The following is a 27,293-nucleotide window of genomic DNA, read 5'->3' as shown; positions in this document are numbered from 1 at the left end:
AACCTTAAACATTGGAGGACAATGCCTAACCTCAACCACTGGAGGACAATGCCTAACCTCAACCACTGGAGGACAATGCCTAACCTCAACCATTGGAGGACAATGCCTAACCTCAACCACTGGAGGACAATGCCTAACCTCAACCACTGGAGGACAATGCCTAACCTTAAACATTGGAGGACAATGCCTAACCTCAACCATTGGAGGACAATGCCTAACCTCAACCACTGGAGGACAATGCCTAACCTCAACCATTGGAGGACAATGCCTAACCTCAACCACTGGAGGACAATGCCTAACCTCAACCACTGGAGGACAATGCCTAACCTTAAACATTGGAGGACAATGCCTAACCTTAAACATTGGAGGACAATGCCTAACCTCAACCATTGGAGGACAATGCCTAACCTCAACCACTGGAGGACAATGCCTAACCTCAACCACTGGAGGACAATGCCTAACCTCTGCCTAACCTCAACCACTGGAGGACAATGCCTAACCTCAACCACTGGAGGACAATGCCTAACCTTAAACATTGGAGGACAATGCCTAACCTCAACCACTGGAGGACAATGCCTAACCTCAACCACTGGAGGACAATGCCTAACCTTAAACATTGGAGGACAATGCCTAACCTCAACCACTGGAGGACAATGCCTAACCTTAAACACTGGAGGACAATGCCTAACCTCAACCACTGGAGGACAATGCCTAACCTTAAACATTGGAGGACAATGCCTAACCTCAACCATTGGAGGACAATGCCTAACCTTAAACATTGGAGGACAATGCCTAACCTCAACCATTGGAGGACAATGCCTAACCTCAACCACTGGAGGACAATGCCTAACCTCAACCACTGGAGGACAATGCCTAACCTCAACCACTGGAGGACAATGCCTAACCTTAAACATTGGAGGACAATGCCTAACCTCAACCATTGGAGGACAATGCCTAACCTTAAACATTGGAGGACAATGCCTAACCTCAACCATTGGAGGACAATGCCTAACCTCAACCACTGGAGGACAATGCCTAACCTCAACCACTGGAGGACAATGCCTAACCTTAAACATTGGAGGACAATGCCTAACCTTAAACATTGGAGGACAATGCCTAACCTCAACCACTAGAGGACAATGCCTAACCTCTGCCTAACCTCAACCACTGGAGGACAATGCCTAACCTCAACCACTGGAGGACAATGCCTAACCTTAAACATTGGAGGACAATGCCTAACCTCAACCACTGGAGGACAATGCCTAACCTCAACCACTGGAGGACAATGCCTAACCTTAAACATTGGAGGACAATGCCTAACCTCAACCACTGGAGGACAATGCCTAACCTCAACCACTGGAGGACAATGCCTAACCTTAAACATTGGAGGACAATGCCTAACCTCAACCACTGGAGGACAATGCCTAACCTTAAACATTGGAGGACAATGCCTAACCTCAACCACTGGAGGACAATGCCTAACCTCAACCACTGGAGGACAATGCCTAACCTTAAACATTGGAGGACAATGCCTAACCTCAACCACTGGAGGACAATGCCTAACCTCAACCACTGGAGGACAATGCCTAACCTCAACCACTGGAGGACAATGCCTAACCTTAAACATTGGAGGACAATGCATAACCTCAACCATTGGAGGACAATGCCTAACCTTAAACATTGGAGGACAATGCCTAACCTCAACCATTGGAGGACAATGCCTAACCTCAACCACTGGAGGACAATGCCTAACCTCAACCACTGGAGGACAATGCCTAACCTCAACCACTGGAGGACAATGCCTAACCTCAACCACTGGAGGACAATGCCTAACCTCAACCACTGGAGGACAATGCCTAACCTCAACCATTGGAGGACAATGCCTAACCTCAACCACTGGAGGACAATGCCTAACCTCAACCACTGGAGGACAATGCCTAACCTCAACCACTGGAGGACAATGCCTAACCTCAACCATTGGAGGACAATGCCTAACCTCAACCATTGGAGGACAATGCCTAACCTCAACCACTGGAGGACAATGCCTAACCTCAACCACTGGAGGACAATGCCTAACCTCAACCACTGGAGGACAATGCCTAACCTCAACCACTGGAGGACAATGCCTAACCTGAATCAAAGTCTGCATGAAGGATAGTACTCTTATTAGTGCTACTGTTTGTTGACACTGAATTAATTGTTCTGATGGCCACACCCTCTGTGCAATAATAGCAATAAGTTGAAACTAACGCAAGTATTTACAAACTGGTTCCTGCCAATACGTTAGCTTCCACAGCAAGACTCTTCTCAATATCCCTGCATATGCAACAAGAGTTTGTTTTTTCTGTTCTGTGTGAACACGACTTCAGGCTGACAGAGCATGATTTCTCAGCATGGGGTGATAAGTAGTACTAGAAGCTATGTTGATTTTGATTAACCATGTCCCAACAATAACCAAATAGTTCCTTCCTTAACCATGCAACAACAACGGTTCATTAAGCATGACCAAGTTGGGTTGGGTCATGATGTTTCACTACTAAGGCCATGCAGATGTATCGTGTTATTGTGGCTCCAACAATAGCTGTTGACTCTATTCAGAATGACAGAGGTGATCTACAGCCTGGACAGTAGAGTTGTAAGTGCGTTGGTGGTAGTTGAGCTGGTTATGGTTTCAGTTAAAAATACCCCAATCTTAAAGTCCATTTTACACCAATAATTCTCAAAGAAAAGTACTGTACATTCAAATTGATATCACCAACCTGAGCTAGTGTTTTTATTTATAGCTATAGTCATTAAAAAAATTAAAGCAATAATGCTGCACAGGTTTTTTTAACTTTATATTTTGTATGAATCCTTTGTGTTAGTCATGTGATGACAACAGCGACATCTCCTTGACAACAGAGACCAGAGCCCTTCTTGAGATGTACTTGCAGCTGAGCTTGTACTAAAATAATAGATATTAGCATTGAACGTTTAGTAGGAAAATATTAAGTTAATTCATGCTCCTGATCGAATGAACCCCATCATTTTAAGTCTTGCTTGTCCTTAATTAGTAATTATTGCCACAACACAACACTATGAGAAGCCATTGTAAATATTTAGCAGTATCTGTGCAGTAAGATTATTTTAATTAAAGTATACCTGGTCTCACTCCTAACTCGCCAAATACCAACGGTTGGTCAGCGCTCCTCAGACTCTGATACCAACGAGGCATTCAACTCCCACTCGAATGGGAGGCGAATGGGTCAAACAAACACACTTTAGTCATACGTGGCGTCACGCGAGTCATTAGTGTCTTCAGTCCATCTCGTTAGTGTCTTTAGTCCATCTCGTTAGTGTCTTCAGTCCATAAGTGTCTTCAGTCCATCTCGTTAGTGTCTTCAGTCCATAATTGTCTTAAGTCCATCTCGTTAGTGTCTTCAGTCCATAATTGTCTTAAGTCCATCTCGTTAGTTTCTCGTTAGTGTCTTCAGTCCATCTCGTTAGTGTCTTCAGTCCATCTCGTTAGTGTCTTCAGTCCATCTTGTTAGTGTCTTTAGTCCATCTCGTTAGTTTCTCGTTAGTGTCTTCAGTCCATCTCGTTAGTGTCTTCAGTCCATAAGTGTCTTCAGTCCATCTCGTTAGTGTCTTCAGTCCATAAGTGTCTTTAGTCCATAAGTGTCTTAAGTCCATCTCGTTAGTGTCTTCAGTCCATCTTGTTAGTGTCTTTAGTCCATCTCGTTAGTTTCTCGTTAGTATCTTCAGTCCATCTCGTTAGTGTCTTCAGTCCATAAGTGTCTTCAGTCCATCTCGTTAGTGTATTCAGTCTATCTCGTTAGTGTCTTCAGTCCATAAGTGTCTTCTGTCCATCTCGTTAGTGTCTTCAGTCCATAAGTGTCATCAGTCCATCTCGTTAGTGTCTTCAGTCTATCTCGTTAGTGTCTTCAGTCCATAAGTGTCTTCTGTCCATCTCGTTAGTGTCTTCAGTCCATAAGTGTCTTCAGTCCATCTCGTTAGTGTCTTCAGTCCATAAGTGTCTTAAGTCCATCTCGTTAGTGTCTTCAGTCCATCTCGTTAGTGTCTTCAGTCTATCTCGTTAGTGTCTTCAGTCCATAAGTGTCTTCAGTCCATCTCGTTAGTGTCTTCAGTCCATAAGTGTCTTCTGTCCATCTCGTTAGTGTCTTCAGTCCATAAGTGTCTTCAGTCCATCTCGTTAGTGTCTTCAGTCCATCTCGTTAGTGTCTTCAGTCCATCTCGTTAGTGTCTTCTGTCCATCTCGTTAGTGTCTTCAGTCCATCTCGTTAGTGTCTTCAGTCCATAAGTGTCTTCAGTCCATCTCGTTAGTGTCTTCAGTCCATCTCGTTAGTGTCTTCAGTCCATAAGTGTCTTCAGTCCATCTCGTTAGTGTCTTCAGTCCATCTCGTTAGTGTCTTCAGTCCATAAGTGTCTTAAGTCCATCTCGTTAGTGTCTTCAGTCCATCTCGTTAGTGTCTTCAGTCCATCTCGTTAGTGTCTTCAGTCCATAAGTGTCTTCAGTCCATAAGTGTCTTCTGTCCATCTCGTTAGTGTCTTCAGTCCATAAGTGTCTTCTGTCCATCTCGTTAGTGTCTTCAGTCCATCTCGTTAGTAGCTCTTTAGACTCTGTATGTGGATGAATATGGGTGAATGGGTGTTACATGTAGTGTAAGGTTGGAAGACTAGAAAGGTGCCAAGTACATGAACCATTTTGTCATTAGTAGTGATCTGCTGTTATTTAGTTATTGTTAAAGTAAACCATGCTCTTTTCCCAAAATAAGTGGTTTTGTTTCCTAAACCTAACTTCCTGTGAAGACGGAAGTTTATTTTGAAAAGACAAGATGCATATGTAGAAAGAAACTGCCGTCACATCCAAAACTAACGCTGAGGGATACCTAGACCATCATAGTTTGAAACTTAGGACCACGGACCAATCGGCAGTATTTAACAGGTTGGTTGTGAGGATGTTGTCGAATAAGCCGGTTCATCCCTCCAGAAGATGAGATCCATTGTTTCTGTGAGGGTTTAGCTGGAGTCGCTGAGAGTGGCCAGAATGGAGCTGGCCTGCGAGGCGAGTTTACTGCTGCTGTGGTCCGTCAGTGTACTGAGGCTTTCCTTCATGTGCACGGAGTTCAACTCCAGCTTCATCACACCTGGAGCAGACGAGGGATGAAGAAGAGAGAGAGAAGAGTGAAACGGATTGCAGCTAGTAGTGGTAAAAAACATGTGGTATCATTGTGTTCAGGCCTCTGATTGGACCACCCCTGAAGCTCCATTCTAGATTCAGTCTCAGAGAAGACTAATAAAACTGTCACACCCCGTGTCCTTCCAGGCCACACTGTTCTAATGCACTGTACATACAAAGTATATAACCACATAATCAATGTCTATATGATCCAAGGACGGCGACGTGGCGTCAGGAGCAATGAACCAATAGAGCAATGAACTTCAGAACAAACCACTCAAACATCGTGGACGTTGTGGTGGAACAGAATCTTGTGAACGTGTGTAGAATCAAACCCTTACTGGAGTTGGCCAGGCTGCAGATGAGCCCTAAAGCACTGAACTTGACCTCCACGGCCCCGGCTGGATCCTCCAACATCTTCTTCAGCATGGGCAACAGCTCGGCCTCCCTGAACGGGTCCTTCACAGACTCTGTCGTCACACACACACACACACACACACACACACACACACATAGGTGAACATGAACATGCATTACTGAATGAAGATGTCTAATGAAGGTCAAGGTAACATAGTCATTACTGAAACATGGCCCACTGAAGGTCAAGGTAACAGAGTCATTACTGAAACAGGACAGCAGCTTCACCAAGTTCAGCACAACCAGAAACCAAGTGGAAGTATCAATAGAGATCATACTGTATATGATGCATTAATCTGGGGCGCAGTTTCTATCCTACTTCTACGAGTAGAAATAAGATTGTCTTCCTTGAGAGTTTTATAGTTTCAGTCCTAACTTGTTATCCAAGCAGGTTCGATATAAAAAGATGGACTTCTCAACCTAAATAATAAATAAAAAGAGGAGTTATTCTAACATGCTTCTGAAACCTCGTCTCTGAAAGTGCTTTACCGATGTCAATGGCAGATGCTATCGCCAGGGCAACCAGGGCCTCGTTCTGCATGATGACATGTTCGCTTGTTGCCATGGAGATGAGGTGCCGAACCCCATCTGCTTTGGCTACAGCGTGCACCACTTCCTGTCAGAGAGAGGAAATCAACTCATTACAAAGGTTCAGATATATTTATATTGCATATATACACTGTCGTCACATTAAACTCAAACAATATGGGTATGATTACCAAAAATAAATACATTCAATAAAATGAATAAATTGTACAAATGCTAGTTGCTCATGCTAACGCTAGCTGTGCTCACGGGGCTGCGGCTGTGCCTGATGAGGGCGGCCAGGAGGCGGCTGGCTTCTCCTCGCACTCCTGCGTGGTCTTTGGCTTCACACCACTCCATGACTCTCCCCAGGAGCACCGCGTCTCTCCCCAGCACCAAGGCTGCCTCCTCTGACACAGACAGCAGAGTAAAGGGGGATTACATTATAATCACATAGGTGCATCCCCCTGGGATCATGAATGTGCTCCACAAACCGCTGGGATGGACCGAACCAGACGTTTGAGGACGTCACCCTCTGGGAAACTGTGATGGCCGTTTGTCACTATTTCCTCTGTTACAGACCAAATGATTCATGGATTTATGAAGAAAAGGACAGGCTCGTCCTCCCAGTGGACAGAATGTAAACAAACCCCGTGTTGTTGTTGTGTTAGATTCCCAGAGGGACATTGAGGGTCGGAGGGTTAATCCAGTCTGCCCACTCAATTTGAACGAGTCCTGTGTCAAAATGTAAAATGTGGCCTGATTGTGGCACTAATGGACACGAGAGGAATCATATCTCAGCTCCTCTTAACGGAGCGATATACAACATTCAGATCAATAATAACAACAACAGCAAGACAACGACGTCTCTCCCTCTGTGAGTGTTCTTACACAGCTCCTCTCTTTGCCTTTTAGAGTATGGTAGTGCATGTGAGTCTGCCTTTTAGAACATTTTAGTGCATGTGAGTCTGCCTTTTAGAGCATGTTAGTGCATGTGAGTCTGCCTTCTAGAGCATGTGAGTAAATGTGCACATGGCTTTTAGTGCACGTGAGTCTGCCTTTTAGAGCATGTTAGTGCATGTGAGTCTGCCTTTTAGAACATTTTAGTGCATGTGAGTCTGCCTTTTAGAGCATGTTAGTGCATGTGAGTCTGCCTTCTAGAGCATGTGAGTGCATGTGCACATGGCTTTTAGTGCATGTGAGTCTGCCTTTTAGAGCATGTTCGTGCATGTGCACATGGCTTTTAGTGCATGTGAGTGTGCCTTTTAGAGCATGTTAGTGCATGTGAGTGTGCCTTTTAGCCCCCGTTGGCAGCCTCTTCCTCAGCGTGCTCACCTTGCCCGTCCACCATCATGCGCAGCGTTCCCAGCAGTTTGAACTGGACTGGCGGCATGTCGGAGCGCAGCAGCGTCTTGATCCGCTCCGTCACGCCGTCCTCCAGCATCCGCACTTTGTTGCTGGCTGAAAGACACAACAACGTCATCAAAGAGCATCAACATCATCAACGTCATCAAAGAGCATCAACAAAGAGCATCAACGTCATCAAAGAGCATCAACGTCATCAAAGAGCATCAACGTCATCAAAGAGCATCAACAACATCAACGTCATCAAAGAGCATCAACAAAGAGCATCAACGTCATCAAAGAGCATCAACGTCATCAAAGAGCATCAACAACATCAAAGAGCATCAACGTCATCAAAGAGCATCAACAACATCAAAGAGCATCAACGTCATCAAAGAGCGTCAACGTCATCAAAGAGCATCAACGTTATCAAAGAGCGTCAACGTCATCAAAGAGCGTCAACGTTATCAAAGAGCAGCAGTGACGTCATATGTGACTCAAATAACTGCCACTACGCTACCAGTGACGTCATATATACACCTGTGACGTCACCTGTGACTCAAATAATACTACTATGTAGTAGCAGTTATTTGAGTCACAGGTGTATAGATGACGTCACTGGTAACGTAGTAGCAGTTATTTGAGTCACAGATGACGTCACAGGTGTATATATTACGTCACTGGTAGCGTAGTAGCAGTTATTTGAGTCACAGGTGTCGTCACAGGTGTATAGATGACGTCACTGGTAGCGTAGTAGCAGTTATTTGAGTCACAGGTGTACATATGACGTCACTGGTAGCGTAGTAGCAGTTATTTGAGTCACAGGTGTATATATGACGTCACTGGTAGCGTAGTAGCAGTTATTTGAGTCACAGGTGTCGTCACAGGTGTATAGATGACGTCACTGGTAGCGTAGTAGCAGTTATTTGAGTCACAGGTGACGTCACGGGTGTATATATGACGTCAATGGTGTATGTCATATATACACCTGTGACTCAAATAACTGCTACTACGCTACCAGTGACGTCATCTGTGACAGTTTAGTTTAATATTCATATGACATATGAATATTTAATATTCATACATGGTGTATATATACATATACACCATGTATGAATATATGTACACCTAACGTCTACACGTCTGGCGGAGGATCCTGTCCAGGAGGTCTTTAACTCCCACCTCCGGAACAACTTATATTTTGTATATATATGTATGTATACATATATATATATTAGTGCTGGGCACTACGTATATACGTACACTTATATATAATATATATATAGTTATATATAAGTATATATAGATATATATATATAGTTATATACACATATATATACACACACATATTATATATCTATATATAGCTATATATATAGATATATATATAACTATATATATCTATATATATAGATATAACTATATATAACTATTGATATAGATATAGATATAAATATCTATATCTATATATATAGATATAGATATAACTATCGATATAGATATAGATATAACTATATATATATATATAGAAATAACTATATATATCTATATATGTGTGTATATATATGTATATTTACGTATGTATAAATATATATGTGTGTGTGTATATATGTATATATATGTGTATATAACTATATATATATACTTATATATAACTATATATATATAGATATATATAGTTATATATAGATATATATAGTTATATATATATAGATATATAGTTATATCTATATATATAGATATATATAGATATAACTATATATAACTATCGATATAGATGTAACTATATATAGATATATATAACTATATATATCTATATATATGTATATTTACGTATGTATACATATATATGTGTGTGTGTGTATATGTATATATATGTGTATATAACTATATATATATACTTATATATAACTATATCCCCCCTCCCCTTACTGCTTGCTGTATACTGTATATGTATCAATATGTATCCCTCCAACCTTCATACATAGTGTATATGTATGTATACACCATGTATGAATATATGTACACCTAACGTCTACACGTCTGGCGGAGGATCCTGTCCAGGAGGTCTTTAACTCCCACCTCCGGAACAACTTATATTTTGTATATATATGTATGTATATATATATATATATATATATATATATATATATTAGTGCTGGGCACTACGTATATACATACACTTATATATATATAATATATATATAGTTATATATAAGTATATATATAAATAGTTATATACACATATATATACACACACATATTATATATATATACATATATAACTATATATATAGATATATATATATAACTATATATATATCTATATATATAGATATAACTATATATATATATATATAGATATAGATATAACTATATATATCTATATATGTGTGTATATATATGTATATTTACGTATGTATATATATATATGTGTATATAACTATATATATATACTTATATATAACTATATATATCTATATATATATAGATATAACTATATATATATCTATATATGTGTGTATATATATGTATATTTAGGTATGTATAAATATATATGTGTGTGTGTATATATGTATATATATATGTGTATATAACTATATATATATACTTATATATAACTATATATATCTATATATATATATAGATATAACTATATATATCTATATATGTGTGTATATATATCTATATATGTGTGTATATATATGTATATTTACGTATGTATAAATATATATGTGTGTGTATATATGTATATATATATGTGTATATAACTATGTATGTATACTTATATATAACTATATATATCTATATATATAGATATAACTATATATATCTATATATATAGATATAGATATAACTATATACATCTAGATATATATAGATATAACTATGTATAACTATCGATATAGATATAACTATATATATATATATAACTATATATATCTATATGTATGTATATTTACGTATGTATACATATATATGTGTGTGTGTATATATGTATATATATATGTGTATATAACTATATATATATATACTTATATATAACTATATCCCCCCTCCCCTTACTGCTTGCTGTATACTGTATATGTATCAATATGTATACGTTATCAAAGAGCGTCAACGTCATCAAAGAGCATCAACGTTATCAAAGAGCGTCAACGTCATCAAAGAGCATCAACAACATCAAAGAGCATCAACGTCATCAAAGAGCGTCAACGTCATCAAAGAGCATCGTCATCAAAGAGCGTCAACGTCATCAAAGAGCATCAACGTTATCAAAGAGCATGAACGTCATCTAAGAGCGTCAACGTTATCAAAGAGCATCAACATCATCAAAGAGCATCAACGTCATCAAAGAGCGTCAACGTTATCAAAGAGCATCAACGTCATCAACGTTATCAAAGAGCGTCAGCGTCATCAACATCATCAAAGAGCGTCAACGTCATCAAAGAGCATCAACGTCATCAAAGAGCGTCAACGTCATCAAAGAGCGTCAACGTCATCAAAGAGCGTCAACGTCATCAAAGAGCATCAACAACATCAAAGAGCATCAACGTCATCAAAGAGCATCAACGTCATCAAAGAGCGTCAACGTCATCAAAGAGCGTCAGCGTCATCAACATCATCAAAGAGCGTCAACGTCATCAAAGAGCTTCAACGTCATCAAAGAGCATCAACGTCATCAAAGAGCGTCAACGTCATCAAAGAGCATCAACAACATCAAAGAGCATCAACGTCATCAAAGAGCGTCAACGTCATCAAAGAGCTTCAACGTCATCAAAGAGCATCAACGTCATCAAAGAGCGTCAACGTCATCAAAGAGCGTCAACGTCATCAAAGAGCTTCAACGTCATCAAAGAGCGTCAACGTCATCAAAGAGCATCAACAACATCAAAGAGCATCAACGTCATCAAAGAGCTTCAACGTCATCAAAGAGCATCAACGTCATCAAAGAGCGTCAACGTCATCAAAGAGCGTCAACGTCATCAAAGAGCTTCAACGTCATCAAAGAGCGTCAACGTCATCAAAGAGCATCAACAACATCAAAGAGCATCAACGTCATCAAAGAGCTTCAACGTCATCAAAGAGCATCAACGTCATCAAAGAGCGTCAACGTCATCAAAGAGCATCAACAACATCAAAGAGCATCAACGTCATCAAAGAGCGTCAACGTTATCAAAGAGCATCAACGTCATCAAAGAGCGTCAACGTCATCAAAGAGCATCAACAACATCAAAGAGCATCAACGTCATCAAAGAGCGTCAACGTCATCAAAGAGCTTCAACGTCATCAAAGAGCGTCAACGTCATCAAAGAGCATCAACAACATCAAAGAGCATCAACGTCATCAAAGAGCTTCAACGTCATCAAAGAGCATCAACGTCATCAAAGAGCGTCAACGTCATCAAAGAGCATCAACAACATCAAAGAGCATCAACGTCATCAAAGAGCGTCAACGTTATCAAAGAGCATCAACGTCATCAAAGAGCGTCAACGTTATCAAAGAAAGTCAACGTTATCAAAGAGCGTCAACGTTATCAAAGAGCGTCAACGTCATCAAAGAGCGTCAGCGTCATCAACATCATCAAAGAGCGTCAACGTCATCAAAGAGCGTCAACGTCATCAAAGAGCATCAATGTCATCAAAGAGCGTCAACGTCATCAAAGAGCGTCAATGTCATCAAAGATCATCAACAACATCAAAGAGCATCAACGTCATCAAAGAGCGTCAACTTTATCAAAGAGCATCAACGTCATCAAAGAGCGTCAACGTCATCAAAGAGCATCAACGTCATCAAAGAGCGTCAACGTTATCAAAGAGCATCAACGTCATCAACGTCATCAAAGAGCATCAACGTTATCAAAGAGCGTCAACGTCATCAAAGAGCGTCAACGTTATCAAAGAGCGTCAACGTCATCAAAGAGCGTCAACGTCATCAAAGAGCGTCAACGTTATCAAAGAGCATCAACGTTATCAAAGAGCGTCAACGTCATCAAAGAGCGTCAACGTTATCAAAGAGCGTCAACGTCATCAAAGAGCGTCAACGTTATCAAAGAGCGTCAACGTCATCAAAGAGCGTCAACGTCATCAAAGAGCATCAACGTCATCAAAGAGCGTCAACGTCATCAAAGAGCGTCAACGTTATCAAAGAGCGTCAACGTCATCAAAGAGCGTCAACGTCAACGTCATCAAAGAGCGTCAACGTCATCAAAGAGCATCAACGTTTTCAAAGAGCGTCAATGTCATCAAAGAGCGTCAACGTCATCAAAGAGCATCAACGTCATCAAAGAGCGTCAACGTTATCAAAGAGCAGCAGTGACGTCATATGTGACTCAAATAACTCCCACTACGCTACCAGTGACGTCTTATATACACCTGTGACGTCAAATAATACTACTATGTAGTAGCAGTTATTTGAGTCACAGGTGTATAGATGACGTCACTGGTAACGTAGTAGCAGTTATTTGAGTCACAGATGACGTCACAGGTGTATAGATGACGTCACTGGTAGCGTAGTAGCAGTTATTTGAGTCACAGGTGACGTCACAGGTGTATAGATGACGTCACTGGTAGCGTAGTAGCAGTTATTTGAGTCACAGGTGTATATATGACGTCACTGGTAGCGTAGTAGCAGTTATTTGAGTCACAGGTGACGTCACGGGTGTATATATGACGTCGATGGTGTATGTCATATATACACCAGTGACTCAAATAACTGCTACTACGCTACCAGTGACGTCATCTGTGACGTCACTGGTAGTGAGTTTTGAGTATATAGTTTTGAGTTTAGTTTAATATTCATATGACATGAATATTTAATATTCATACATGGTGTATATATACATATACACCATGTATGAATATATGTACACCTAACGTCTACATGTCTGGCGGAGGATCCTGTCCAGGAGGTCTTCAACTCCCACCTCCGGAACAACTTATATTTTGTATATATATGTATGTATACATATATATATATATATATATATATATTAGTGCTGGGCACTATGTATATACACTTATATATAATATATATATAGTTATATATAAGTATATATAGATATATATATATATATAGTTATATACACATATATATACACACACATATTATATATATATATAACTATATATATAGATATATATATATATATATATAACTATATATATTTATATATATAATTATAACTATATATAACTATTGATATAGATATAGATATAAATATATATATATATATATATATAGATATAGATATAACTATCGATATAGATATAGATATAACTATATATATATATATAGAAATAACTATATATATCTATATATGTGTGTAGATATATGTATATTTACGTATGTATAAATATATATGTGTGTTTGTATATATGTATATATATGTGTATATAACTATATATATATACTTATATATAACTATATATATCTATATATATAGATATATATAGTTATATATAGATATATATAGTTATATATATATATATATATATATATATAGATATAACTATATATAACTATCGATATAGATATAACTATATATATATATATAACTATATATATCTATATATATGTATATTTACGTATGTATACATATATATGTGTGTGTGTATATATGTATATATATGTGTATATAACTATATATATATACTTATATATAACTATATCCCCCCTCCCCTTACTGCTTGCTGTATACTGTATATGTATCAATATGTATCCCTCCAACCTCCCCCCTCCTCCCACCGCTTATGCGCCTGCCAGAGAGGGTGTAGGGAGCAGAGTGGCGTCTCTCCCCCCTCCACCCTCCCCCCTCCCCTTACCGTTTGCCCACCGTGCAAACAGGAAGGAGAGGGGGGAGAGTGGAGGGGGGAGAGATGAGACTCTGCTCCCTCCACCCTCCCCGGTCCCGTCTAAGGAATCTGATGGAAGTCACTTCTATTTATAACTTTGGGTGTGTATTCCGTGATGTCACCTGTGACTCAAATAACTGCCACTACGTTACCAGTGACGTAATATATACACCTGAGCGTCAACGTTATCAAAGAGCGTCAACGTCATCAAAGAGCGTCAACGTTATCAAAGAGCGTCAACGTCATCAAAGAGCGTCAACGTCATCAAAGAGCGTCAACGTTATCAAAGAGCGTCAACGTTATCAAAGAGCGTCAACGTCATCAAAGAGCGTCAACGTTATCAAAGAGCGTCAACGTTATCAAAGAGCGTCAACGTCATCAAAGAGCGTCAGCGTCATCAACATCATCAAAGAGCGTCAACGTCATCAAAGAGCGTCAACGTCATCAAAGAGCATCAATGTCATCAAAGAGCATCAACGTCATCAAAGAGCGTCAACGTTATCAAAGAGCATCAACGTCATCAAAGAGCGTCAACGTCATCAAAGAGCATCAACGTCATCAAAGAGCGTCAAAGTTATCAAAGAGCATCAACGTCATCAACGTCATCAAAGAGCATCAACGTCAACAAAGAGCGTCAACGTCATCAAAGAGCGTCAACGTCATCAAAGAGCATCAACAACATCAAAGAGCATCAACGTCATCAAAGAGCGTCAACGTTATCAAAGAGCATCAACGTCATCAAAGAGCGTCAACGTTATCAAAGAGCGTCAACGTTATCAAAGAGCGTCAACGTCATCAAAGAGCGTCAGCGTCATCAACATCATCAAAGAGCGTCAACGTCATCAAAGAGCGTCAACGTCATCAAAGAGCATCAATGTCATCAAAGAGCGTCAACGTCATCAAAGAACGTCAACGTCATCAAAGATTATCAACAACATCAAAGAGCATCAACGTCATCAAAGATTGTCAACTTTATCAAAGAGCATCAACGTCATCAAAGAGCGTCAACGTCATCAAAGAGCATCAACGACATCAAAGAGCGTCAACGTTATCAAAGAGCATCAACGTCATCAACGTCATCAAAGAGCATCAACGTTATCAAAGAGCGTCAACGTCATCAAAGAGCGTCAACGTTATCAAAGAGCGTCAACGTCATCAAAGAGCGTCAACGTCATCAAAGAGCGTCAACGTTATCAAAGAGCATCAACGTTATCAAAGAGCGTCAACGTCATCAAAGAGCGTCAACGTTATCAAAGAGCGTCAACGTCATCAAAGAGCGTCAACGTCATCAAAGAGCGTCAACGTCATCAAAGAGCATCAACGTCATCAAAGAGCGTCAACGTCATCAAAGAGCGTCAACGTTATCAAAGAGCGTCAACGTCATCAAAGAGCGTCAACGTCAACGTCATCAAAGAGCGTCAACGTCATCAAAGAGCATCAACGTCATCAAAGAGCATCTACGTTTTCAAAGAGCGTCAATGTCATCAAAGAGCATCAACGTCATCAAAGAGCATCAACGTTATCAAAGAGCGTCAACGTCATCAAAGAGCGTCAACGTTATCAAAGAGCAGCAGTGACGTCATATGTGACTCAAATAACTGCCACTACGCTACCAGTGACATCTTTTATACACCTGTGACGTCACCTGTGACGTCAAATAATACTACTATGTAGTAGCAGTTATTTGAGTCACAGGTGTATAGATGACGTCACTGGTAACGTAGTAGCAGTTATTTGAGTCACAGATGACGTCACAGGTGTATATATGACGTCACTGGTAGCGTAGTAGCAGTTATTTGAGTCACAGGTGACGTCACAGGTGTATAGATGACGTCACTGGTAGCGTAGTAGCAGTTATTTGAGTCACAGGTGTATAGATGACGTCACTGGTAGCGTAGTAGCAGTTATTTGAGTCACAGGTGTATATATGACGTCACTGGTAGCGTAGTAGCAGTTATTTGAGTCACAGGTGACGTCACAGGTGTATATATGACGTCACTGGTAGCGTAGTAGCAGTTATTTGAGTCACAGGTGACGTCACGGGTGTATATATGACGTCACTGGTGTATGTCATATATACACCAGTGACTCAAATAACTGCTACTACGCTACCAGTGACGTCATCTGTGACGTCACTGGTAGTGAGTTTTGAGTATATAGTTTTGAGTTTAGTTTAATATTCATATGACATGAATATTTAATATTCATACATGGTATATATATACATATACACCATGTATGAATATATGTACACCTAACGTCTACACGTCTGGCGGAGGATCCTGTCCAGGAGGTCTTTAACTCCCACCTCCGGAACAACTTATATTTTGTATATATATGTATGTATACATATATATATATATATATTAGTGCTGGGCACTATGTATATACACTTATATATAATATATATATAGTTATATATAAGTATATATAGATATATATATATAGTTATATACACATATATATACACACACATATTATATATATATATATATATAACTATGTATATAGATATATATATATATATATAACTATATATATTTATATATATAATTATAACTATATATAACTATTGATATAGATATAGATATAAATATATATATATATATATATAGATATAGATATAACTATCGATATAGATATAGATATAACTATATATATATATATAGAAATAACTATATATATCTATATATGTGTGTAGATATATGTATATTTACGTATGTATAAATATATATGTGTGTTTGTATATATGTATATATATGTGTATATAACTATATATATATACTTATATATAACTATATATATCTATATATATAGATATATATAGTTATATATAGATATATATAGTTATATATATATATCTATATATATATAGATATAACTATATATAACTATCGATATAGATATAACTATATATATATATATATAACTATATATATCTATATATATCTATATTTACGTATGTATACATATATATGTGTGTGTGTATATATGTATATATATGTGTATATAACTATATATATATACTTATATATAACTATATCCCCCCTCCCCTTACTGCTTGCTGTATACTGTATATGTATCAATATGTATCCCTCCAACCTCCCCCCTCCTCCCACCGCTTATGCGCCTGCCAGAGAGGGTGTAGGGAGCAGAGTGGCGTCTCTCCCCCCTCCACCCTCCCCCCTCCCCTTACCGTTTGCCCACCGTGCAAACAGGAAGGAGAGGGGGGAGAGTGGAGGGGGGAGAGATGAGACTCTGCTCCCTCCACCCTCCCCGGTCCCGTCTAAGGAATCTGATGGAAGTCACTTCTATTTATAACTTTGGGTGTGTATTCCGTGATGTCACCTGTGACTCAAATAACTGCTACTACGCAACCAGTGACGTCATATATACACCTGTGACGTCACCTGTGACTCAAATAACTGCCACTACGTTACCAGTGATGTCATATATACACTTGTGACGTCATCTGTGACTCAAATAACTGCTACTACGCTACCAGTGACGTAATATATACACCTGAGCGTCAACTTTATCAAAGAGCGTCAACGTCATCAAAGAGCGTCAACGTTATCAAAGAGCGTCAACGTTATCAAAGAGCGTCAACGTCATCAAAGAGCGTCAACGTTATCAAAGAGCATCAACGTCATCAAAGAGCGTCAACGTCATCAAAGAGCGTCAACGTTATCAAAGAGCGTCAACGTCATCAAAGAGCATCAACGTCATCAAAGAGCATCAACATCATCAAAGAGCATCAACGTCATCATAGAGCATCAACGTTATCAAAGAGCGTCAACGTCATCAAAGAGCATCAACGTCATCAAAGAGCATCAACGTCATCAAAGAGCATCAACGTCATCAAAGAGCGTCAACGTCATCAAAGAGCGTCAACGTTATCAAAGAGCGTCAACGTCATCAAAGAGCGTCAACGTCAACGTCATCAAAGAGCGTCAACGTCATCAAAGAGCGTCAACGTCATCAAAGAGCATCAACGTCATCAAAGAGCGTCAACGTCATCAAAGAGCATCAACAACATCAAAGAGCATCAACGTCATCAAAGAGCGTCAACGTTATCAAAGAGCATCAACGTCATCAACGTCATCAAAGAGCATCAACGTCATCAAAAAGCGTCAACGTCATCAAAGAGCGTCAACGTCATCAAAGAGCATCAACAACATCAAAGAGCATCAACGTCATCAAAGAGCGTCAACAACATCAAAGAGCGTCAACGTTATCAAAGAGCGTCAACGTCATCAAAGAGCGTCAACGTCAACAAAGAGCGTCAACGTCATCAAAGAGCGTCAACGTTATCAAAGAGCGTCAACGTTATCAAAGAGCGTCAACATCATCAAAGAGCGTCAACGTCATCATAGAGCATCAACGTTATCAAAGATCGTCAACGTCATCAAAGAGCATCAACGTCAACAAAGAGCGTCAACGTCATCAAAGAGCGTCAACGTCATCAAAGAGCGTCAACGTTATCAAAGAGCGTCAACGTCATCAAAGAGCGTCAACGTTATCAAAGAGCGTCAACGTCATCAAAGAGCGTCAACGTTATCAAAGAGCGTCAGCGTCATCAAGATCATCAAAGAGCGTCAACGTCATCAAAGAGCATCAACGTCATCAAAGAGCGTCAACGTCATCAAAGAGCGTCAACGTCATCAAAGAGCGTCAACGTTATCAAAGAGCGTCAACGTCATCAAAGAGCGTCAACGTCAACGTCATCAAAGAGCGTCAACGTCATCAAAGAGCATCAACGTCATCAAAGAGCGTCAACGTCATCAAAGAGCGTCAACGTCATCAAAGAGCGTCAACGTTATCAAAGAGCGTCAACGTCATCAATGAGCGTCAACGTCAACGTCATCAAAGAGCGTCAACGTCATCAAAGAGCATCAACGTCATCAAAGAGAGTCAACGTCATCAAAGAGCGTCAACGTCATCAAAGAGCGTCAACGTCATCAAAAAGCGTCAACGTTATCAAAGAGCGTCAACGTCATCAAAGAGCGTCAACGTCAACGTCATCAAAGAGCGTCAACGTTATCAAAGAGCGTCAACGTCATCAAAAAGCGTCAACGTCATCAAAGAGCGTCAACGTCATCAAAGAGCATCAACGTCATCAAAGAGCGTCAACGTCATCAAAGAGCATCAACGTCATCAAAGAGTGTCAACGTCATCAAAGAGTGTCAACGTCATCAAAGAGCGTCAACGTTATCAAAGAGCGTCAACGTCATCAAAGAGCGTCAACGTCATCAAAGAGCGTCAACGTCATCAAAGAGCGTCAACGTTATCAAAGAGCGTCAACATCATCAAAGTGCGTCAACGTCATTAAAGAGCGTCAACGTCATCAAAGAGCGTCAACGTCATCAAAGAGCGTCAACGTCATCAAAGAGCGTCAACGTCATCAAAGAGCATCAACGTTATCAAAGAGCATCAACGTCATCAAAGAGCGTCAACGTTATCAAAGAGCGTCAACGTCATCAAAGAGCGTCAACGTTATACAAAGAGCGTCAACGTCATCAAAGAGCGTCAACGTCATCAAAGAGCGTCAACGTTATCAAAGAGCGTCAACATCATCAAAGTGCGTCAACGTCATTAAAGAGCGTCAACGTCATCAAAGAGCGTCAACGTCATCAAAGAGCGTCAACGTCATCAAAGAGCGTCAACGTCATCAAAGAGCATCAACGTTATCAAAGAGCATCAACGTCATCAAAGAGCGTCAACGTCATCAAAGAGCGTCAACGTCATCAAAGAGCTTCAACGTTATCAAAGAGCGTCAGCGTCATCAACATCATCAAAGAGCGTCAACGTCATCAAAGAGCATTAACGTCATCAAAGAGCGTCAACGTCATCAACGAGCGTCAACGTCATCAAAGAACGTCAACGTTATCAAAGAGCGTCAACGTCATCAAAGAGCATCAACGTCATCAAAGAGCGTCAACGTCATCAACGTCATCAAAGAGCATCAACGTTATCAAAGAGCGTCAACGTCATCAAAGAGCGTCAGCGTCATCAACATCATCAAAGAGCGTCAACGTCATCAAAGAGCGTCAACGTTATCAAAGAGCGTCAACGTCATCAAAGAGCGTCAACGTTATCAAAGAGCGTCAACGTCATCAAAGAGCGTCAACGTTATCAAAGAGCGTCAACGTCATCAAAGAGCGTCAACGTTATCAAAGAGCGTCAACGTTATCAAAGAGCGTCAACGTCATCAAAGAGCGTCAACGTCATCAAAGAGCGTCAACGTTATCAAAGAGCGTCAACGTCATCAAAGAGCGTCAACGTTATCAAAGAGTGTCAACGTCATCAAAGAGCATCAACGTTATCAAAGAGTGTCAACGTCATCAAAGAGCATCAACGTCATCAAAGAGCATCGTTATCAAAGAGCATCAACGTCATCAAAGAGCATCAACATCATCAAAGAGCATCAACGTCATCAAAGAGCGTCAACGTCATCAAAGAGCGTCAACGTCATCAAAGAGCATCAACAACATCAAAGAGCATCAACGTCATCAAATAGCGTCAACGTTATCAAAGAGCATCAACGTCATCAAAGAGCGTCAACGTCATCCAAGACCATCGTCATCAAAGTGTCATTTGATTGATGCCATGTGATGTAAACATGTACTGTATGACTGTTTGATCAGTACCGGGGATGGCCAGGTTTCTGAGCGCGCTCAGTCCAGCGTGTTGGACGGACACGTCTCCTTCGTCGACGTGCTGCTCCAACAAGCTCAGGATGTGAGGAACCACGCCGAGGTCCAGCATCTTCACACAGTTACTGTCTGAAACACAGCAGGCCAACAGAGACACCGTCAAGACCTGATACTGTATTACATTACATTATATGTACTATTACATTACATTCTATGTACTATTACATTATATATATGTCTACAAGCTCGGGGGGGGGGGGGGGCGGGGGTAGGTTGAGGGGAACAGTGCTCACAGCGCTAACTGCCAGCTTTAACACATGAAGCATAGACTTCTATACAACCAGAGGAGTCGCCCCCTGGTGGTCAGGAGAGAGAATGCAGCTTTAACACATGAAGCATAGACTTCTATTTAACCAGAGGAGTCGCCCCCTGGTGGTCAGGAGAGAGAATGCAGCTTTAACACATGAAGCATAGACTTCTATACAACCAGAGGAGTCGCCCCCTGGTGGTCAGTAGAGAGACTGCAGGTTTTAAGACACTTCCGCATTGGCTTCACTCGGCAGGTCCAGAGGTGGACACCTGGTCCCGTCACAAAGCTGTAAGTGATGTCACAGAGTTCTGTGTTCTTGTCTGAATATCTCACCGTTCCTGGCGAAGTTGGCGACGGCCAGGGCTCCGGAAAGCTGAAGCTGGGTGTTGTGGCTCTGCAGCCAGGACAGAACATCCTGATACACCAGACCTGATCCCTCACCAAAACACTTCTGCATGGACTCATCTGACACACAGACACACATATCAGTGTTTTAAAGATAATTATAATTCTTACAAACGGCACATTATTTCTTCCAATACAATATAACATTATTATATATGTATATATATATAACATATAATATATACATATATATATATATATATATATATATATATATATATATCCATGATTTCAAACTGATGAAGGTTAAACGATGAAGATAGAAGCTCAAGTCTCCAGACCCCAGTGTAAGTGAACCACCACCTCCACTGATGGAGATAGACCCTGTTCCTCTTCACTAGTCACTATCACACGACGTTGAACCACGACCAGCTCCAGATCCACTGAACCAGCCTGAACAGGAAGGACACCTGAAACCACTGATGAGGGTCTCTGGAGCAGAGCCAGATCGCTGTGGGACCCTGGTCAGAGCAGGACCATGCTGCGCTATGATGGGCCGGTCTGCGTTTGTAGGCTGGGATTTAGCAACAGATTAATTAGGCTCTAGTGTGAGATATTTGGTCCTTGCATCATTTTAAAGGATGATATGAATTCTTAAGATTGGCAAACATTAGTTTTAATCTCCTTTATTGACCCAGTTAGTCGACACCACAACTATGGTGCATTCTGTCCGAATGCAATGATGGAGGACAGAATGGGATAACGGCGGATGCCAATAGAACTGGCCAATCACAGCAGAGTATGCACCGGGCATCACATGCACAGAGGTGAAAGACAGAGAGGAAGACACATGGACTTCCTCTTAGTCTGCACCGCTCACCTCCCAACAGCAGGGACACGATGAGGTTGGAGGCGATCTTGATGCTGCAGAGGTCGTGTGGGTCAGACCCTCCCTGCAGACCCTGAATCATCGCTGATAAAGCCTCCGGTACTCCGGACTCTGCAAACTGCAGCTTCAGCGTATCTGGTGGTGCAACCCAATGTATTGCATCATTATCATCAGCGACCAAATTAATCTAAATGAATGAATGTGTCATTGAGGTGAATAAGAGGAGGGAGGAGTTAACCATGTGCACATGTGTGCTGACTCAGCACAGTTGATATATAGGAGAATAAATATTTGAAAGCAAAATATAGTGCCCATGACCCATACCGCAATACATTATATTACATTAAATTTTAATATTTTCAAATGTCACATCGCCATACCTCGGCTTTTTGCTGAAAATGGGTCTAACGGAAATATCAAGACATCCTTGTTCAATGTACAAGTTTCCTTTTCCCCACTGCAGCCTCCTTCCTGTCTTACCGCTCTCGCCGAGCGAGCCCAGTATCTCCAGGATGATGTGTCGGCGTTCTGCATCCGGCGCCCGTTTCAGCTGAAAGGTCAGGATCCCTGCCACATCCAGGTCAGCCAGGGCCTCCCTCGCCGAGTCTGCAGACACAGGGCTCAGTACGTACTACTATCACGTGATGAATGTCCCGCTTCATAAAGGTTTTGTGAATGAGAGACACAGAGACAGGCAAAAATATAGTTTTTCATGCTCAATACATTTTTAGATTTTGGGCTATTTCGCTTCCATAACTTGTTTTCTTTCAGACTCGTGGAAAGAAAACATCCATGATACATATTTAGGGTATTTATTTTACTCCTTTGTCTCATTGCATCTGTCGATTTCTCCTAAATTCACCAAAAGTTGGCATTAAATAATATCAACTGGTGGATTTCCATGGTGGTGGTGTGTAATTTTTGTACCTTATTCATCTGTAGATTCCTTTTAAAACCATTGATTACGGTGTTCCCCCCCCCACCCCTTTTTTAGGACAAGCTGCATTCTTCCCACTGGTTTCTCTTGGCACTGTACACACACAGTGTGTTTGTGACTTTACCTGTGAGCTTGGTTTCAAAGCCAGGTGAGTACGGGAAGAACATGTGAACACAACCCAGGGATGACCCTGTAGTTGTGAGGGGCGTGGCTAAATACTGAGACGGTGCAATTCAAATTACAGCTAATGATGAATTACCAAGATAAATACAACCAATAAATAATCACCCATGTCAGCCAGGTTACAAAGAGCCAGCAGGCACACATTGACCAGGGGCTCGTTCTCTGGATACTCCCTTATAATGGACACCAGTCTGGGGACGACACCGCTCTGGACCAGCTGGCCCTGTTGGCATGCTGGGTGGGAGGGGGGAGAGAGAGAGAGAGAGGGGGGGGGGTAGGAGAGAGAGAGAGGGAGGTGGTTAAAGTCACAGATACAGACACGTTGTTTTCATTGTTTAGTTTGTTATTTATAACCATTTCATGTCGTGGTGTCACAGGTTTTGCTGACTTTATGATGACGTTCACTCTGACCGAACACAGAAATGTCGTCATTCAACGTTTAGTGATTTGCAGCCAAAGTAAAATACCGACCTTTTAGTCTGGCGACGGGGCTGATTACTGCATACATGAGTCCTGACCACATATTATTTCACATGTAATAAGCCATAGACATTGAAACCTGGAGGGTGACTTCCTGTTTGTCTCTGCAGCCTTTCAGGAGAACACCCCGCTGACGTCAGACCAACTCACAGCTGTCGAAGCAGATGCGTCCGATGGCCCTGCCGGTGTTCAGCAGCATCTCCTGGTTGCTGCTGCTCAAGTGGGGAACCAGCACCTTCACCAGGCCCGCCTCGATGCACGGCTCCCTGACTGCAGCTACGACACACACAAGGAGGACGGAACCTCTTGAAAGGCCCCTCAGAGACACTCCCTTGAATCAGTTGTAGGTGAGACCACGCCCAGCTGGGATGTAGCATTGTGTTAGAGCCATGCTGGATGAAATCACACCGTGAATATGATGGCACATCAATGTTCAGTATATGTATAATATGCAACAATGTTGGAAACATAATTCCTCTCAATCATCACCTCTCACAAGTATGTGGTTCACCCCAACGCTGAATACGACATTTCAACCCATCCAACGTGTTACAATCAACTTTCATGAAGTGAAAACACACTGTGAAAGGGTTAAAGTTGTAAGATGAAAAACATGGACAACTCAAAGCAGTGGTAGCAACCTGTCAATCACCTTGTAGCCCCCCCTCCCCCCCCCCCCCTTTTAAAGTCTAGTCCAGTCCACAAGTTTTATCCTGGAGGCTGTGCCATGGGTGTGAAAGTCTATCAGCATTTCGTACCAACAGTGTGTGTGTGCGTGTGTGTATGTGTGTGTGTGTCTCGACAGTAGCAGTACCCCACCTTCTCTGGCCATCTCTGCCACCACTAGAGCCACCTGGCAGCTCAGGGGGCTGTTGCCCCTCAAGGCCTGAGCCAGCGTGGGTAGAATCCCACTCCTGACGATCTCCACAGCAGCATCCTCCTCTGTGGACACACACACGCATTTGTTCAGAACCAACACTGGCACTGGGTTTGAAATGCAACCCAGTGGTTTCCTCTACGGTCACCATCAGACGTTTACTTTCTCTCGATATGTGTGACAGCCTGTCAGACAAAGTGTGCATAATACTGCTTAAACAAATACATAAACCAGCAATGTGACGTACCTCGTATCTGTGCTTACTGTTTCATGACCCGCCCTTCTCTGCCTCTGATTGGCTAAGTCTGGTTAGGTTTAGGGCGGGTCATGACCTTGGTTCCCCTGATTGGCCGAGTGGTGGAAGGAGAACACGCAGAGTAATCTTCACCTAGTGCATGTTTAGTAGTTTAAAAAGCAGTTCAAGCTGGTTCATAAAACTTTTTAAATAAAATAGTAGATCCACAAGTCAACAGAAGACCATGGGTATGAGTAGCTGGCAGCAGGCTTCAAGCAGGTTAGTACCAGGACTGCACCAGCTTCCACTTAGATTAGCACCGTGACATTCACAGAAGACTCATCGATAGCTGTGTGGAAGGTGTGTGTGTGTGTGTGTGTGTGCAGGTTACATGACTTACTCTTTTCCAGAAGAGCAGCCAGCATTGTGTCCAGATGTGGCTTGAGCTCCTCTTCAATCAGCTCCGTACTCACACTGATAGCCTTTAGGGCCTCGCTGAGAGAGTCTGCAACACACACACACACACACACACACACACGCGCACACACACACACACACACACACACACACACACACACACACACACACACACACACCATTACCACCAACAAACAAGAACGTTAACTAAAACGTTAATAGCAGTTTGAAAAGCCTTCCTTATCCTGACATAACCATTTATACTTTACATTTATACCACGTTGTTCTTTCACTAATTAATTTAGATCTTACCGGCTCAAACCTCAGAATTACGTCTGTTAGGAGGCCGCGGACCTCCTAACAGTAGTGGGGGTAGTGGAGGTAGTGGGGGTAGTGGGGGTAGTGGGGGTAGTGTAGGTAGAGGGGGTAGTGGGGGTAGTAGAGGTAGTGGAGGTAGTGGAGGTAGTGGGGGTAGTGGAGGTAGTGGAGATAGTGGGGGTAGTGGAGATAGAGGGGGTAGTGGGGGTAGTGTAGGTAAAGGGGGTAGTGGGGGTAGTAGAGGTAGTGGAGGTAGTGGAGGTAGTGGGGGTAGTGGAGGTAGTGGAGATAGTGGGGGTAGTGGAGATAGAGGGGGTAGTGGGGGTAGTGTAGGTAGAGGGGGTAGTGGGGGTAGTAGAGGTAGTGGAGGTAGTGGAGGTAGTGGGGGTAGTGGAGGTAGTGGAGATAGTGGGGGTAGTGGAGATAGAGGGGGTAGTGATGGTAGTGGAGGTAGTGGGAGTAGTGGGGGTAGTGGAGGTAGTGGAGGTAGTGGGGGTAGTGGAGGTAGTGGGAGTAGTGGGGGTAGTGGAGGTAGTGGAGGTAGTGGGAGTAATGGAGGTAGTAGAGGTAGTGGGGGTAGTGGGGGTAGTGGAGGTAGTGGGAGTAGTGGAGGTAGTAGAGGTAGTGGAGGTAGTAGAGGTAGTGGGGGTAGTGGGAGTAGTGGATGTAGTGGGGGTAGTGGAGGTAGTAGAGGTAGTGGAGGTAGTGGGAGTAATGGAGGTAGTAGAGGTAGTGGGAGTAATGGAGGTAGTAGAGGTAGTGGGGGTAGTGGGGGTAGTGGAGGTAGTGGGAGTAGTGGAGGTAGTAGAGGTAGTGGAGGTAGTGGGAGTAATGGAGGTAGTGGGAGTAGTGGAGGTAGTAGAGGTAGTGGAGGTAGTAGAGGTAGTGGAGGTAGTGGGAGTAGTGGAGGTAGTGGGGGTAGTGGAGGTAGTGGGGGTAGTGGAGGTAGTGGGAGTAGTGGAGGTAGTGGAGGTAGTGGGGGTAGTGGGGGTAGTGGGGGTAGTGGAGGTAGTGGGAGTAGTGGAGGTAGTAGAGGTAGTGGAGGTAGTAGAGGTAGTGGGGGTAGTGGGAGTAGTGGATGTAGTGGGGGTAGTGGAGGTAGTAGAGGTAGTGGGAGTAATGGAGGTAGTAGAGGTAGTGGGGGTAGTGGGGGTAGTGGAGGTAGTGGGAGTAGTGGAGGTAGTAGAGGTAGTGAGGGTAGTGGAGGTAGTGGGAGTAGTGGAGGTAGTAGAGGTAGTGGAGGTAGTGGAGGTAGTGGGAGTAGTGGGAGTAGTGGAGGTAGTAGAGGTAGTGGGGGTAGTGGGAGTAGTGGATGTAGTGGGGGTAG

At 41.8% G+C, this 27,293-nt stretch overlaps 1 protein-coding gene across 1 annotated transcript; it reads right to left on the bottom strand.

Annotated features, from left to right (window-relative positions):
• Positions 1–5,019: 5,019 nt before the first annotated feature.
• si:dkey-191g9.5 (rap1 GTPase-GDP dissociation stimulator 1) lies at positions 5,020–25,743 on the bottom strand (the record flags this gene model as incomplete). Its single annotated transcript, XM_034552361.1, has 13 exons — positions 5,020–5,147; positions 5,521–5,649; positions 6,086–6,212; positions 6,392–6,531; positions 7,457–7,582; positions 20,970–21,104; positions 21,619–21,750; positions 22,511–22,654; positions 23,000–23,125; positions 23,745–23,873; positions 24,270–24,395; positions 24,939–25,061; positions 25,632–25,743. Coding segments are annotated over 13 exons (1,677 nt in total), but the record flags the coding sequence as incomplete, so codon positions are not given.
• Positions 25,744–27,293: the final 1,550 nt, after the last annotated feature.

This window comes from Cyclopterus lumpus, chromosome 15, assembly GCF_009769545.1.
Source record: "Cyclopterus lumpus isolate fCycLum1 chromosome 15, fCycLum1.pri, whole genome shotgun sequence".
Taxonomy (NCBI): Eukaryota; Metazoa; Chordata; class Actinopteri; order Perciformes; family Cyclopteridae; genus Cyclopterus; species Cyclopterus lumpus.
Note: the sequence above shows the minus strand (reverse complement) of the source record. Positions and strands in the feature narration are given on the sequence as shown.